This window comes from Melanotaenia boesemani, chromosome 13, assembly GCF_017639745.1.
Source record: "Melanotaenia boesemani isolate fMelBoe1 chromosome 13, fMelBoe1.pri, whole genome shotgun sequence".
Classification (NCBI taxonomy): Eukaryota; Metazoa; Chordata; class Actinopteri; order Atheriniformes; family Melanotaeniidae; genus Melanotaenia; species Melanotaenia boesemani.
The window spans coordinates 17,274,519-17,288,347 of NC_055694.1; the positions used below are offsets into that span (position 1 = coordinate 17,274,519).

Here is a 13,829-nt window from a genome sequence, read left to right on the forward strand (position 1 = left end):
TAAAGACATATAGAGGCTACTTTATTTTTTATGTTTAACTTCTAAAAATGTAACCATTTTTTTTTTAGAAATATGACTTGAGAATTTCGTTTTTGTTGGCTGTCTTTTCGTCGGGTAGCACCTGAATGCAGCACATATGCCTGTCTGTACTCGTCGCTCAGCCATGCGCTCAGCTGTCTGTAGTTGTTCATCTCGCGACATTTTACGATGTGTGAGTGAAATCTCGGGAGCTGTAGACTGGAGGAGGAACAAATAACTTAAAACTCTACACACCGTATGCAGTGATTCTGCAACTTTTCACGAGAAAGCACTATCGAAACTTTGGATTGAGTTAAATTATCTAGAGACGAGAAATATTTAATTTTGTCCTGATTTTGTTATTTGCGTAAAGTACAACTGTGCACAGCTTCTGTTAGCCACCCCAGGGCAGAAAGTTGGTTGGTGGTCGGCAGTTGGTTCTGCAGGAATGTCGCACAAAGAGAGACCCAAGTTTTACCGACAAGAGGTCAACAAGACGATATGGGAAGTCCCGGAGCGGTACCAGAACCTGTCCCCGGTAGGCTCTGGCGCCTACGGATCCGTTTGGTAAATAACCTCTTACGCAAAGTTACGTGAAGTGTGTGGAGTCTGGTCACTTTACCTCACCTCCATTCATTTAGACGAGGCCTGTGCTGCAGAAGCTAAAGTTAGATTAGCTAGTACTGATAGCTAGCAAGGTGGAGCCAAGATAAGTCTTTAAACAAGATAACATCTCGACAGAATGTAATTTAGTTCTGATATATATGTAAAATTAAAAAAATATTGTAAAAATTAATTAGAAGATAAAAATAAAAACGAAATAGTTGCTGCTGATGTGATTTCAAGATTATGCTTTATTTGGTTTGCATAAATATATTTTTGCATATTGTGAGGGTGAATTGTGGAGGATCAACAACCACCTTAATAATCTAAGGTTATTGTAATTAATTTGTAATGAGAAAAGACAGCCAAAGAGTTTCAGCTTCTCAGGTATAATTTCCCCCATTTTACTTATTATAAAAGGAATATTCCTAGTTTTTAGTATTCATTAAGTTATTTCTAATTTTTAAACGTTATTTACTTCACAAATAATACACAGAAACTGAATATAAAAATGTTCATGTCAAACACTAATGCCTGACAATTCTTCTCAATGCAAACCAGATATGATGTGTACATTCACCAACGTGTATATTCTCAGCATATCTTAATTTAAAGATTGTTAATTTCTTAAGAGAGCTCCACAGTGATTGTTCTCAGTAAATATTACGCAAATCTGTAGCACTAATGCATTTAGATTTACAAAATTAGAGAAAATGTCACTTTCCATGTTGGAGGTCCTTGGTGACAGGGTGAGCTTTCTTTATACAGCTTTATACCTTTATGATAAAAAAGATAAGCTTCCTGTGGATAGACCTTTGCATTGGTGCAGTGATTAAATAGGTTGTCCTTATACTATCTAGGACACAACATAGTCAGTGGAACACTTGGTTTAGAGAGCAGATGTTTGTTTTGCAAATGGAAGCAAACAGCTGTGCTGTTGCTGGGCAGTGGGATAATCTGTTGCTGGTCGGATTACTAGCCAGTTCATTGACTGTGATTGTTTTTTTTTTTTTTTTTTGTTTTTTTTTTCCTTCTCTAAACAGCATACTGGTATTTGTTAATGGTGTTTAAATGATGTTAGGGTCACTCAAATTTCTTCATGTTTAAAGCAGATATATAAAAAAAAATGAAATTACCTGTAGTATTCATAAATTGACTTAAAAAATTAAGACACACAGAGGTTATTGTATTATTTTCTAATTGTAACAGATTAAAGGCAGAAAGCCACCATATTCGACCAAGTATTCACTTGAAACTTGAAGCATTTTTGACATAGTCCTTGGGTATCCAGGAATTTAACACAGGCCAACACTTTGTTTAATTGATAATATGTGTTAATGGTTGGATCACATCATTACTTACATTTAGTTGTTGTTAACAAACAAAAAAACACATTTTATTCATTATCTGTCAATCTTAAATATATCAATATTTTGATTAAAATTGGCATGTTTTAGTTGATTTCTAGAAATAATATTGGCTGATATTGGTGGAAAACACTGCATCAATGGAAAGTTCCTCAGTGAAATCACCTGGAAGTTTCTAGGCAGCAGCCATTCTGAGCTGCTTGAATTCTCCAAATACTAAGCAAAAGCACTTCGATGCTTCATTTCTATCTCACGTAAGACAGGAAAAGACCAAAGGAGACAAGAGCATCACATAGTAGCTTACAGCGTGAATTTTCAATGGCACACCATTCAGGATAATTCCTGCCATGTCTAGTTTGTATAAAACAATAACAGTTATTGCATATTGCTAATTTGGTTCGTATAAAGTGGACAAGAAAGAGAGATTGATCATTTATAGTCTGCATGAAATGGCAATGCATGAATGGATGGGACAACCAGGCACAGTTGTGATATTCCTTCATCAGCAGATAGTAGTTACACTATGGCAGAACCATCTCAGCAACACCAGCTACATACTTACGTAACCTCATGTGAATGCATTATCTCAGCACCGTAGTTGTTTTTCCTATGTCCTTATGTCTTCCTCACATCTTTACTTCAAATGGCATTTTCTGGTAAAGGACAAATGTTAAGGAAATGATGGGGGACATAATTCTGTTTGAGTAGTTGACTGCACCACTGTTGACATTACTTAATCCAAGAAATGCTGGTTTTGGATCCCAGTACCAGTCTGAGAAAGCTGTCCACCAGCTGTGATTATTGAGCTGTGTAAGAGGAAATGCTTGTTTTTGGCCCACCAGTCATCCCTTAGAAAACGTGACACTCATGTTCCCTATCTGCTGAGAAGTGACATTTTCTGCTGATGCTGCCCTTTTCTTTGCCTGTAGCAACTCCAATTTGGTTTTGAGAGCAAACTCAGCCCATTATGAGCCTTATTGCACCTCTGAGGTCATCAGCCTAAACGGAATAAGCCCACTTTTCCAAAGTTTATTCCCTTTTAAAATGTTAATCTTCACCACTTGGACGTTTTTGATCATTAAATAAGGAAAAAAAATGGACTGCATCCATGTAGGTGATATTACTGTGATTTAAGCTCAGGTTTGCCCTCTGTCTTTATCAGCTCTGCATATGATATGAAGACGGGTTTGAAGATCGCTGTGAAGAAACTGTCTCGTCCATTTCAGTCCATCATCCATGCCAAAAGAACATACAGAGAGCTGCGATTGCTCAAACACATGAAGCATGAAAATGTGAGTGCCATGTTTTTCTCTTTCATTTGTTCTTCCTGGTGGGAAACGCGCTTAGAGAACACAGTATTATCAACTGCAGCATAGTGTTTGTTTTAAAATCGGCTGCTTGGTGTAGCATTTAATTTCTCTACCCTCTGTTTTAATTTGACTGTTTTTATTTTTTCCAGGTTATTGGCCTTTTGGACGTCTTCACCCCTAGTACTTGTTTAAAGGATTTCACCGATGTGTAAGTTGAATTGTTTAAAATACTTCCCTTGATCACAAATTTTCTTCTTGGCTCTCTTTAACTTGCTTTGGCTGCATGTGCATAACAACAGTGATGTTAACACGGCCTTCAGTTTCTCAGCAGCAGACAGTCCTAACTGTGACTGGAAAACACCTGGAGGCAAGCCAGCAGACTAAACACACTGGAACATTTTTTAGATAGTTCACTCTCCTACGAATTCACTCTCTGGCTGTTACAAGAATGATTCCATCACTAGTTTCCTTCCTTACGTTTATTGAATTCTAGCTTTGTGGAGCATAATGTACCAGCTTTGTTATTTCCAAACAGGTAGTTGTTTGTTGATGTTGAAAGTTGTTAGAAATGGGAAGTGGATAGCTGTTGGTGACTGTGTCCAGATGTAACATCCTCCTGTGTTGAGTGCCAGACTGTCTCACTTCTGTGTGCTTACATTATGATTGCTGGTTTCACTGGGCTTCTGATATAAGGCTCAGCCTGATACCTGAAGCCACTTTCTCATTTGAAAATGATTATTGACTCATCTGTGCTATTTTGGAGCAGGGAATGCAGCACCCTTACTGTTATACAAGGCTTTAGTCAACAATATTGGAAGCTTGCTTTCTAATAACATGCATGCAACTAATTGTTCGGGAATTTTACACAAATGGTTGGAGACCGTGTAATATTACAATAAGAAAAGGCAGTCTAGAGCACATCAGTGTTTACTGATCGATAACTCAGTCTCTGCTTGATTTGCACTTTCTCAGACAGCCACAGCGAAGTTTATGCTGCCATCAAAAGTAACTATTTCATAATCTAGTCAGTCAGCTGTAACTACTTGTTCTAGGTCTTGACTGTTGTTACGTAAATGTGACCGAGTTTTTAGGCCATCTGGGAGTGTGTTTGGTTTCATTTGCTGAGGCTAACATGTGTGTAATCCTAACATACGTTATCTTTTGATCACTTTCTTTGGTTGATGACAGTCTAATAAATAATTTAAACTTATTAATAAATGGTATTTGCTGTTTCCAGGGTTGTTTGTGCTAATTTTTCTTAAGGCTTGTTTCTTATTTCACCAGGGACCGTCAGAGATGGGTCCCAGATAGTACAGTTACCTTGGGAAGCAACTCAGTTCTGACACGATTACAATCACAAGAAAATCCATCTGGCAGAGCTACAAGCTGCTTATTTGCTGCCAAAATGCAAAAGTTTTAGTGTGATGGTAGTCAACACTGGTGTTGATTTGATTGGTTTGCTTGTGATGATATTAAACAGATGCTTCCTCTGTTCACCTCTGTCCATTTCCAAGTGGTCACTATGTAGGTTTTACAAGTGGTTATGTGTAACAAACCATCTTGTATGTCAGGTTAACGCTACATTAAAAAAAAAGATTTGAGCACAGTTGAATCTTTGGTCTCTTATTCTTTGTACAGACATTTAGTTCATGTGGGTGGAAGCCCCTTCAACTATTCAGTACCCCCAAGATTCATTTTAATGCCAAGTTTAAAAAAGGTCTCTGGCAGAGACAGCTGGTGCTTTGAAGTTTTCCTCCTGTCATTACTCATGTCCCTTTATATCTCTGCTTTCTGACCTGCATTTTCATGACTTATTGTAAGTTTAATCTTTTCACTTATGGTACTATATATGTAAAAAAAGAAAACCAAAACAGTTTTGTTAAAACTCTTTGGGAAGACACCAGAGGCAGCATTGGCTGGGAGGGGAAATCTCTGATCTTTGCTTGTGGCTAGTAGCTCACATTAACCTCTGCTGACACACAGTTGTAAACTGTTTTATTGCATCTTAGGTAACGTTAGCACAAGGATTAAATTAGGAAAACCAAATGACAAGACCTTGCTAGTGTTCTCTTTCATTAGTTTTAATTTGCCTCCGTTTTTCATCTCATTGTATTAAGAGTACATTCATGCAGACATTTTGCAGAATTGAAATGTATAAGTGATTGGAACATTGTTATGCTAAGGAATATTGGATGTTTTCCTCTTCTAGCAGTGACTCTGTTTGCTGTTGTAGTGTAGAGCTGTTAGCTCAGGAGGCCCCACCTTCCTCCTAGATTAGCATGATATCGTAGGACTAAAGGCAAATACAAGGGCACACATGCAGACTAAACTTTAGTGGTAAAGAGACACAGAGGGTTAGACTGAATAAGCAGGTTGGTGGGACGTAACATCAAGAAAATATCCAAGACATCCAGGTACTTAAGTCAGGTTTCTTCTTCATTTAAAAAAAAAAAAAACAAATACAAGTCCCAACACAGAAGCTGATCCTTCTCTGTGCTCTGGCCATAGCCCTGTTTCTCTAGCAGAGAGGAAAACAGAAGTTACTATTTATATGCCATTTTTCCAAGGCGGGTAAACTTTGGATAGTGTCTGTCCCTGTGTGTGCTTCTGAAAGCAGGTTCACACATGCACGGGTGCTATTTTAAGCCCTTGCTCTCTGTGCTGTGTGAGTATTCATGAAATGGGTATTTGTTGAGGTGCAGACTGACGAAGCAACACTGAGCTTTGGCTCGAGCACTGCTCCTGTCGTCTTCTGTAAGCTCTGTTTAGGCATTTTAAACAGCTGTGGGATCACATTTGAATTATTCACAGATGCAGTACTATTAAGCTAATTTATCAGGTATATTTGTTAAATAACATTCCATTTGTTAAGTGTTTGGCCTTTCAGTGTCTCTAGAGAGAACTAAGAATGAAAATGAGTAGGTGCAAAACCGGTTTAAGCTTTTATGCCCAAATGGAAAATTAGCTGCAGGCTGCAAACAACACCAGCTACATTAATTCAGAGGCGCAAACATAATTATTCTAAAAAAAAATTTGACTTCATATGTTTTGAACACACTTTAAGTGTAAAATTTGTGGCCGTTTAAACTTAACAAGTTTTTTTTTCCACTGGCAGGTATCTTGTGACTCATCTAATGGGGGCCGATCTCAACAACATTGTGAAATGTCAGAAACTCACAGATGACCATGTGCAGTTCCTCATATACCAGATCCTCAGAGGATTAAAGGTTGGCTTATTTAGACAGCAGATATTCAGCCGGGGAAGGGGGGTTACATCACAGTGGTTTTGTTAAGTTGTCATTTGTATTTAATTATTTTCCAATTCTCTTTAATTGAACTCTGTGAAAATTTCCATGGGAATTTTATCATGTTAAATTAAAGCGGATGTTTACAGAGGCGTTTCGTACTACGTGTTGTTCCCCATTGAAACAATAGGGTGTTTCTTTTGTCCATTTATTAAAAGCTCTGTGTCATCAAGTGGTGTGAGAGCTTTCAGGTAACAACACTGTTTGCAGTGCAATGTAAAAACTCTAGATTGAGCTAACAGGACTCATCTGCTGGCATCCCTTAACAGTACAGTTTGATTTACAGAAGCATAATTTTCAACCTGTAATGGCTTTTACAGTAACTTTCTACTGTTTACTACATTTTAAAATTTGGATTTGGGAAATCCTTACTATCTTTGAATTGAGTCTTTATGGACAAACATGAGAGGGAGTTTTCTTATCTAGTTGAAGACAGAGAGTGAATATTTTCCTTTCAAACATCCAAGTTTAGATGTTTTCCCTTTTTACTGTGAATTAATAAACAATCCTCTTTCTTTGCAGTACATCCACTCAGCAGACATCATTCACAGAGTAAGTGTTGTGATATATTCTTTTTTTTTTTCTCTGTCTTTGACTTGGACCTGGGGGAAAATGTGCATCAAGGTTAAAATCTTTAACTTCGCCAAATCAGACTTGTAAAAATCCTGAAAAGAAGTTGTAAAAGAGACCTTCACTTTTTGTAATGTTATGAAATACTTTGTTAAACTGTAGCAAAAGAAAATATTTATTTTCATATTTGCTTATTTCTAAGACATGACTGGAGGTTTGTAGTCTCTCATTCATTCATGACTTTCTTCCCCAAAGGATTTGAAACCTGGTAACCTGGCAGTGAATGAAGACTGTGAGCTGAAGGTCAGTAAACTCTTGCTCAGAACATCGCTTCATCGCCGATCTTTGTGCAAATTGGATGTTCTTTTTAAAAGCACTTAATTTGCTCCCAGATTTTGGACTTTGGCTTGGCGCGGCACACTGACGATGAGATGACCGGCTACGTGGCAACCCGTTGGTACCGTGCCCCTGAGATCATGTTGAACTGGATGCATTACAATATGACTGGTAGGTGACATTAAAAAGGACACATGGTGTCTCTGTTCTATATTTCAGGATAATTTGACAAGTGTTGGTTGTGTTTGTGTTGTGCTTCTCTGTGTTTCAGTGGATATTTGGTCAGTGGGGTGTATTATGGCAGAACTTCTCACTGGCAGAACTCTGTTTCCTGGCACGGACCGTATCCTTTCCATTTGACAGTTCAGAGCTCCTTTAGCCACTGATATTCTGAGATCGGTTTAGACTATAAATCTAATAAATTAAACAAAATATTTACATCATCACAGGGTTACTGATTTAGATGTTTTTTGCCAGCATAATTAAAAATGATTTGCAATTCTTTCTGTCTTTTCACAAAAAAAAACTGCTTTTCTTTTCCAACAAAACGCTGGCGGAGTTTTCCTTTTCAAAGTTGTAACACTGATGGTACATGTTTCTATTGCTCTCTCCAGCTTGACTCATAACCTTTTCAGTAATATTTCCCATTTTACCCTGTCTGTATGCATCATCGGCTGAGGTTCACTTCCTACTTTGTTGATGATCTCTGTACGAGCATGTCATCTGTCATCTTTGGTTACACTTCAGTTTGTCTTACTCCCTCTCCCTGCCCTCTCTTGCTGAGCTTGTGTTTCTTAATATCTTTTAAAAACCTGTCTATTTGAATTCACTGTTTTATCTTCCACAGGTTAAATTTTAAACTAAATACATCTGAACATAACACATGATTTCTAAATGATGCAAGGTTAATGAGGAGGTCAGAAGACAAAATTTTCTCAATTCAGTGTCTGGTCATCCTTCACTGTATGTTTTTAGACATTGATCAGTTGAAGTTAATCATGATGCTCGTCGGAACACCAGGGCCAGAGCTCTTGATGAAAATATCTTCAGAGTCTGTGAGTTCACAAAGCTATGCAAGATTTTTCTCTTTTGCTCTTAACCTGCCGCTCTGCTGTGCAACAACTTCATGGTTCTGCTTTCTGACTGACAGCATGTTTTCCACACTCCGGGATTGTGGGAAGTCAGACTAGCGTTCTGCCTCTTTAAATGAAGGGATTAAGTGTTTGCTGTGAGATTACTGTAACACAAGTATTGTGTTGTTTCTGTTCTCTAAATCTAACATTGCCCGCTTTTCACTTTATTCACATTTTGCTTCACAACCTGAAGTTTGCTCTCCAGCTCAATGTTGTTGCTCACCAACAGTTTTGTCACATGTTTGGTTGAGAAGAAGCCTCTTAACCAGCTCTGCTCTGTCGCTTTACTCACCTTGACACAAGCTTCATAGATATAAACCAGCTTCAGCAGATAATGCGTCTGACAGGAACACCCCCAGCAACTCTAATAAACAGGATGCCTAGCCAAGAGGTGAGCAGGACCTACAGTCACTGTCTGTAAAAGAGACTTGTTGCACAGCTCTTGTCTCAGTATCCTGCATAGTTGTTGAGTGCCATGGTAGTTTCTTAACAATAAAGCTTTCATTTATTTTGTTATTCAAGATTTGTAACATTAATGGCTTCATCAGTCTGTTACAAAGTGACACCGTTCACAATCTTCACACTCATCTCTGTGCTGTTTTCTGAATCTAAGTGGAGAAGCAGCAGCAAGAGCAAGGACATATCCACCTAGAGAGTGACAGTAGCAGGAATATGTTAAGCCTAATAGAAGTCTGTGTGGTTTTAAAGATGGCAGTGTTAATGGCTGTGCCACAGAGTGCTGGGCTCTTATGATGGCTGCAATATTTACGCCCAAGTGAAGGATAGGACAGCTTCAATCCTGAAGTGAGAGTTGAAGATTATTCCTTTATTCCAGCTTCGTGCATGACAATGAAAAGGTGATTGCAAAGAGCAACTCTGGGCTTGTTTGGAAAAATTGCATTACAAAAGCTTACTGCTCGTATACGATAGTTACTAACAGCATTTGCCGTTTTTAAGATTCTTTTGTCTGTGTTTGTTCTTCTTTGTGGCTTCAATCAGTAGGTTTTTACTTCATTGTTCAACATTTATTTTTATTATTATTATTATTATTTTTTTTTCATTTTAATTTCATCCATCCATTTTCTACTGCTTCTCTGGGGTCATCTTGCGGGGGCAGGCTTCTCTCTCTCCGGCCACATTCACCAGCTCATTTGGGGGTATCCCGAGGCATTCCTAGGCCAGCCGAGAAATGTAGCCGCAGCGACCGCTGAAGCTGCGTTCTCTTAGACTGCCGGTACCCATCAGTTGCCTCCGGATTCCCACAGGCCAAAAAGGCCTGACAAGATTCCTCCTTCAGCTTGACGGCATCCGTCACTGCTGGTATCCACCAACAAGCTTGGGTATTTTTGCTGTGACAGGCACCGATGACCTTATGGTCACAGCTCCAGTTGGCCACCTTAACAATAGAGGCACGGAACACACCCCGCTCAGACTCAATTTTCCTTGTCTCACCTGGGACATGGTTGAAGCTTTGCTGGGTATGGGAGCTGAAACTCTTCCTGACAGTGGACACCATCAGAAGTTCCCAGCAGACCCTCACAACACGTTTGGGTAACAAAACAAAACGCCACTCGGATTCGGATCAGGGGGGCCGTTCCTCCCAATCCTGCTTCTCCAGGCCTCACTGTCATTGCCCACATGAGCATTGAAGCACCCCCAGGAAAACGAGAGAGTTCCGGGAAGGAATGCTCTCCAAAGCCCCTTCCAAGGACTCTAAAAAGGGTGGGTACTCTGAACTGTTGTTTGATGGTTAAGCACAAACAAGGGTCATTACCCGTCCCCCCACCTGAAGGTGGAGGGAGGCTACCCTCTTGTCCACCGGGGTAAACCCCAACGTACAGGCACCTATTCGGGGGGCAATGAGTATGCCCACACCTGCTCGGTGCCTCTCACCGGGAGCAATGCCCAACTGGGCCCCATGAGCAAAACCCCAGCCACCAGGTGCTCGACTCCATACCCAACCTCCAGGCCTGGCCCCAGAGGGGGGGCCCAGTTACCCATGTTCAGGCAAGGGAAACCTGGATCCATTGATTTTACTCATCATAAGCATGTAGAGCCACGCTTTTTCTGGTCCCTCCCCTAGAGACCTGTCATACTGCACTGTCATATGACCTTACTGTACTTCATTTTATTTTGTTTTATTTAAAAACTTGCTCTTAGTATTGAGATATTTCTTTTTTATGTCAATAGGTTTACTGTTGTGAGTGACTTAAATAAAATCTAGTAGCAGAGCATTCACTCTTTACATGTAGTTTTAACTTATTTTCAACATTCTGATATTAAAGATTTTTTTTTCTTCTTTTTTAAGAAGTCTGTTAAATATAAGGTGTCCTTGTCATTTCGGGAAATTCTGTATTTTAAAAGTGATATTTTATGCTCAGCCATCATAGTCACCTGTGTATGCAAGGAGGATAGATCTCTGTCCTGGGGAACACGCCTTGTGTGTTTGTTGAATTTGTTTGTACAAGGCTTCAAGCTGCTGCTGTAGTGTCTGTAAATAAAAATACAGGTTTGATTTATTTGTTGTTTTATACAAGCAGCATACTTCTCAATACCTGACAGAAGAGACAGTCTATGCCTGCTGGCAGTTGTTGACATGATGTGGTAGGTTGGATGTGTTGTGAATACAAAGGCAATAGGATGCAAATTAGGCTATATGAGGTGGAAGATAACTTGCGATAAGATTTAGGAGTGCTGTTGCATCATTGACAAGTGCAGGCTGTCGAAGGACATATTTCTTAGTTTGCTAGTCTAGTGCTGAATAATTTCCTTTTGTTTGGTTTCTGCTTTTTTTTCTATATGTTGTCCACAAATCATACAACTTTTATGAATACATGGATTTCCAAGCCACACCATTATATATAGATTAAATAAAGATGTAGATTTATTAGATCCAAAATGTGAAAATTCATACAGCAGATGAATAGAAGTGTAAATGAGTAAGAATAGTTGTTGAGGGAAGAGGAATGAAAATGTAAATTGAATACAACTCAAATTCAATCATTTAAAAATGATAGAAAGTAGTTGAAGACTTAAGAGTGGACATGGAGAGCGAAACTTAATTGCATCATATATCGTTTGGGAAAGCCTTTTAAGCTGGAGAAAAGCAACAAAATTAAATATAATGTACACAAAGCAAATGGAATGTAGTTGAGCTCACAAGTAATTTCCCCACCCTTCAGTGTGTATGAACCCCTATTACATTAAGCAGGTAAGAGAAGGATTTTCCTCTAATTTGAAAAAATAAATGTTATGTCCTGACATAAAAGTGTGTTATGGTATGAGATTGAACATGTCCACTCTGTGGCATTGGTACATAATTTCCTTTGGTAGCCAGAAAGTGAATGATTTAATTCAGATGATGACATTGAGATTCTGTAACAGATTGGTAACTCATGGCAGGTTGCTTCTACTGACATTTTTATATATTCCTCTATTTTCTCAGGCCAGGAATTATATCAGCTCCTTACCCAACATGCCCAAGAGGAATTTTGCTGATGTATTCATTGGTGCCAACCCACAAGGTAATACATGCAAAAAAGATTTTCTATGCAGTAATTCTAATTCATTTCTATTTACATGTTGGATTTTTTTTCCTTTTCAAGCTGTGGACCTCCTGGAGAAAATGTTGGTTCTGGATACAGACAAGCGGATTACAGCTGCTGAGGCTCTGGCACACCCTTACTTTTCTCAGTACCACGACCCAGAAGACGAGCCCGAGGCGGAGCCATATGACCAGAGCTTTGAAAGCAGAGAGCTGGAGATCGATGAGTGGAAACGTATGTCATCTTTTCTGTAGAATAAATTGAAAATGGAAGAGAATTCTCCAGTATGCAGAAGAATTCTGATACTTATTCTGATTTTGTGACGTTTTGTCTCCATGTCTTGCAGGATTAACATACGAGGAAATGTGTAGTTTTGAGCCGCCTATCTTTGATGAAGATGACATGGAGTAATGAGATGAGCTGCCTGCTTCAGTCACAGCCTTTAAACAAGTGCATTAGTGTTAAAATTTCAGGCACACATCATAGTTTTTGCCACTTCAGAAAACATGATCAGTGTTTAAAGAAATCATTATGAGCACAAAGAAAGTGAGATCTACAGCAGCATTTATTATCCTATTATATGAACTACTAATGTTGATGGTCTCATGCTGGGAAATGTCCGCTCTTGCCAAAACCTGAAATGATTTTATTTTCTGCAGATTTAAAAAAAAAATTCAGACTTTAATGACTCAACACTGTGACACTGAGATGCTGAAACACCTGGACCTATAGCTGTGCTACTTTGTGTTTTTAATTTTTCTATAGAGTAACTTATGAATAAGCTTTTGGCTATCAGTTGAAAAGAAATATATTAGTGTACCGCTCCCCTGGCCATGCTGTCACATCCATCATTGGGAACTTGTTTTTTTGTTTTTAATCTGTGGGATTCTCCTTGTAATTAAAAAGCTGTAACTTGGTGGGATTTCTTACAGAAGTAGATTTAATGTTTTTGGAAATTTGACTAATTCAGAACTTGCCTACTCTGTGTAGTTGTTAATCCTTGGATCTTACCAACAAGATTTCCCATATTTCAATACTTTTTATTTAAATAACCTGTTAAACTCTTACACAGAACAATTTGAGCCTCTACTTGTTAAAGATGCTTTTTTGATTATGTCCGGGGGGTATTCATTGGTATATGCTCAGCTCAGAAGTATGTAAATATATGTGCCATAATTTTTAAATCTGACTTTTTGTGGTTATAAAGCAATCACTGTTAGCATATATGTGAAAACATTGTGTGTCTATTAGTAGTGTTGTTGGTTTACAGAGATTGTCATGCTATTACCTATTTTAGTGTGTAAAAAAGGGATTTGTATTTATACTGTGTTGGGGTGGTATTTATAAGCAACAATTGAAAGAATCCCTGAAACTATTTTCCAGTCCTGCAGGGTAACTGCAATCTCCAGACCTTTAACAAAATAAAGACTTATTTTTAAGAGACTGAATCACTTAATGTTCTCAATTTCAACCCATTTGTGCCCTCCTTTGGTGATTTCATAGATGAATGTGAAAAATATTACCATGATGCCAATATTATCGACAGTTTTTTTTAAAAAATATTTGACAATTTTTTAGTGTCACCAGATGTGTTAACTGCCCTTTTTAAAAATTTCTTTATCTGGTTTCTCTTGATGACACA

At 38.5% G+C, this 13,829-nt stretch overlaps 1 protein-coding gene across 2 annotated transcripts; it reads left to right on the forward strand.

Moving 5' to 3' along the window:
- The first annotated feature begins 186 nt into the window (after window positions 1–186).
- mapk14a (mitogen-activated protein kinase 14a) lies at window positions 187–13,735 on the forward strand. Of its 2 annotated transcripts, none has more exons than XM_042003829.1 (12): window positions 187–585; window positions 3,151–3,280; window positions 3,448–3,506; window positions 6,414–6,525; window positions 7,126–7,155; window positions 7,429–7,476; window positions 7,566–7,680; window positions 7,781–7,852; window positions 8,485–8,564; window positions 12,088–12,166; window positions 12,248–12,421; window positions 12,534–13,735. In XM_042003829.1, exons 1-12 carry the CDS (start codon window positions 467–469, stop codon window positions 12,596–12,598), a joined length of 1,083 nt encoding a protein of 360 aa, XP_041859763.1. In that variant the 5' UTR covers window positions 187–466; the 3' UTR covers window positions 12,599–13,735. The 2 variants fall into 2 exon arrangements, with proteins under 2 accessions (XP_041859763.1, XP_041859764.1); XM_042003830.1 differs by lacking the exon at window positions 8,485–8,564 and adding an exon at window positions 8,954–9,033.
- Window positions 13,736–13,829: the final 94 nt, after the last annotated feature.

What these genes read in the sequence shown, in the direction of transcription:
- mapk14a (XM_042003829.1), top strand. Translation starts at nt 467, where the DNA reads ATGTCGCACAAAGAGAGACCCAAGTTTTACCGACAAGAGGTCAACAAG. An exon ending in AACACATGAAGCATGAAAAT is followed by an intron (nt 3,281 to 3,447) that starts GTGAGTGCCATG and finishes TATTTTTTCCAG; the next exon opens with GTTATTGGCCTTTTGGACGT. An exon ending in GGAGATCGATGAGTGGAAAC is followed by an intron (nt 12,422 to 12,533) that starts GTATGTCATCTT and finishes CATGTCTTGCAG; the next exon opens with GATTAACATACGAGGAAATG.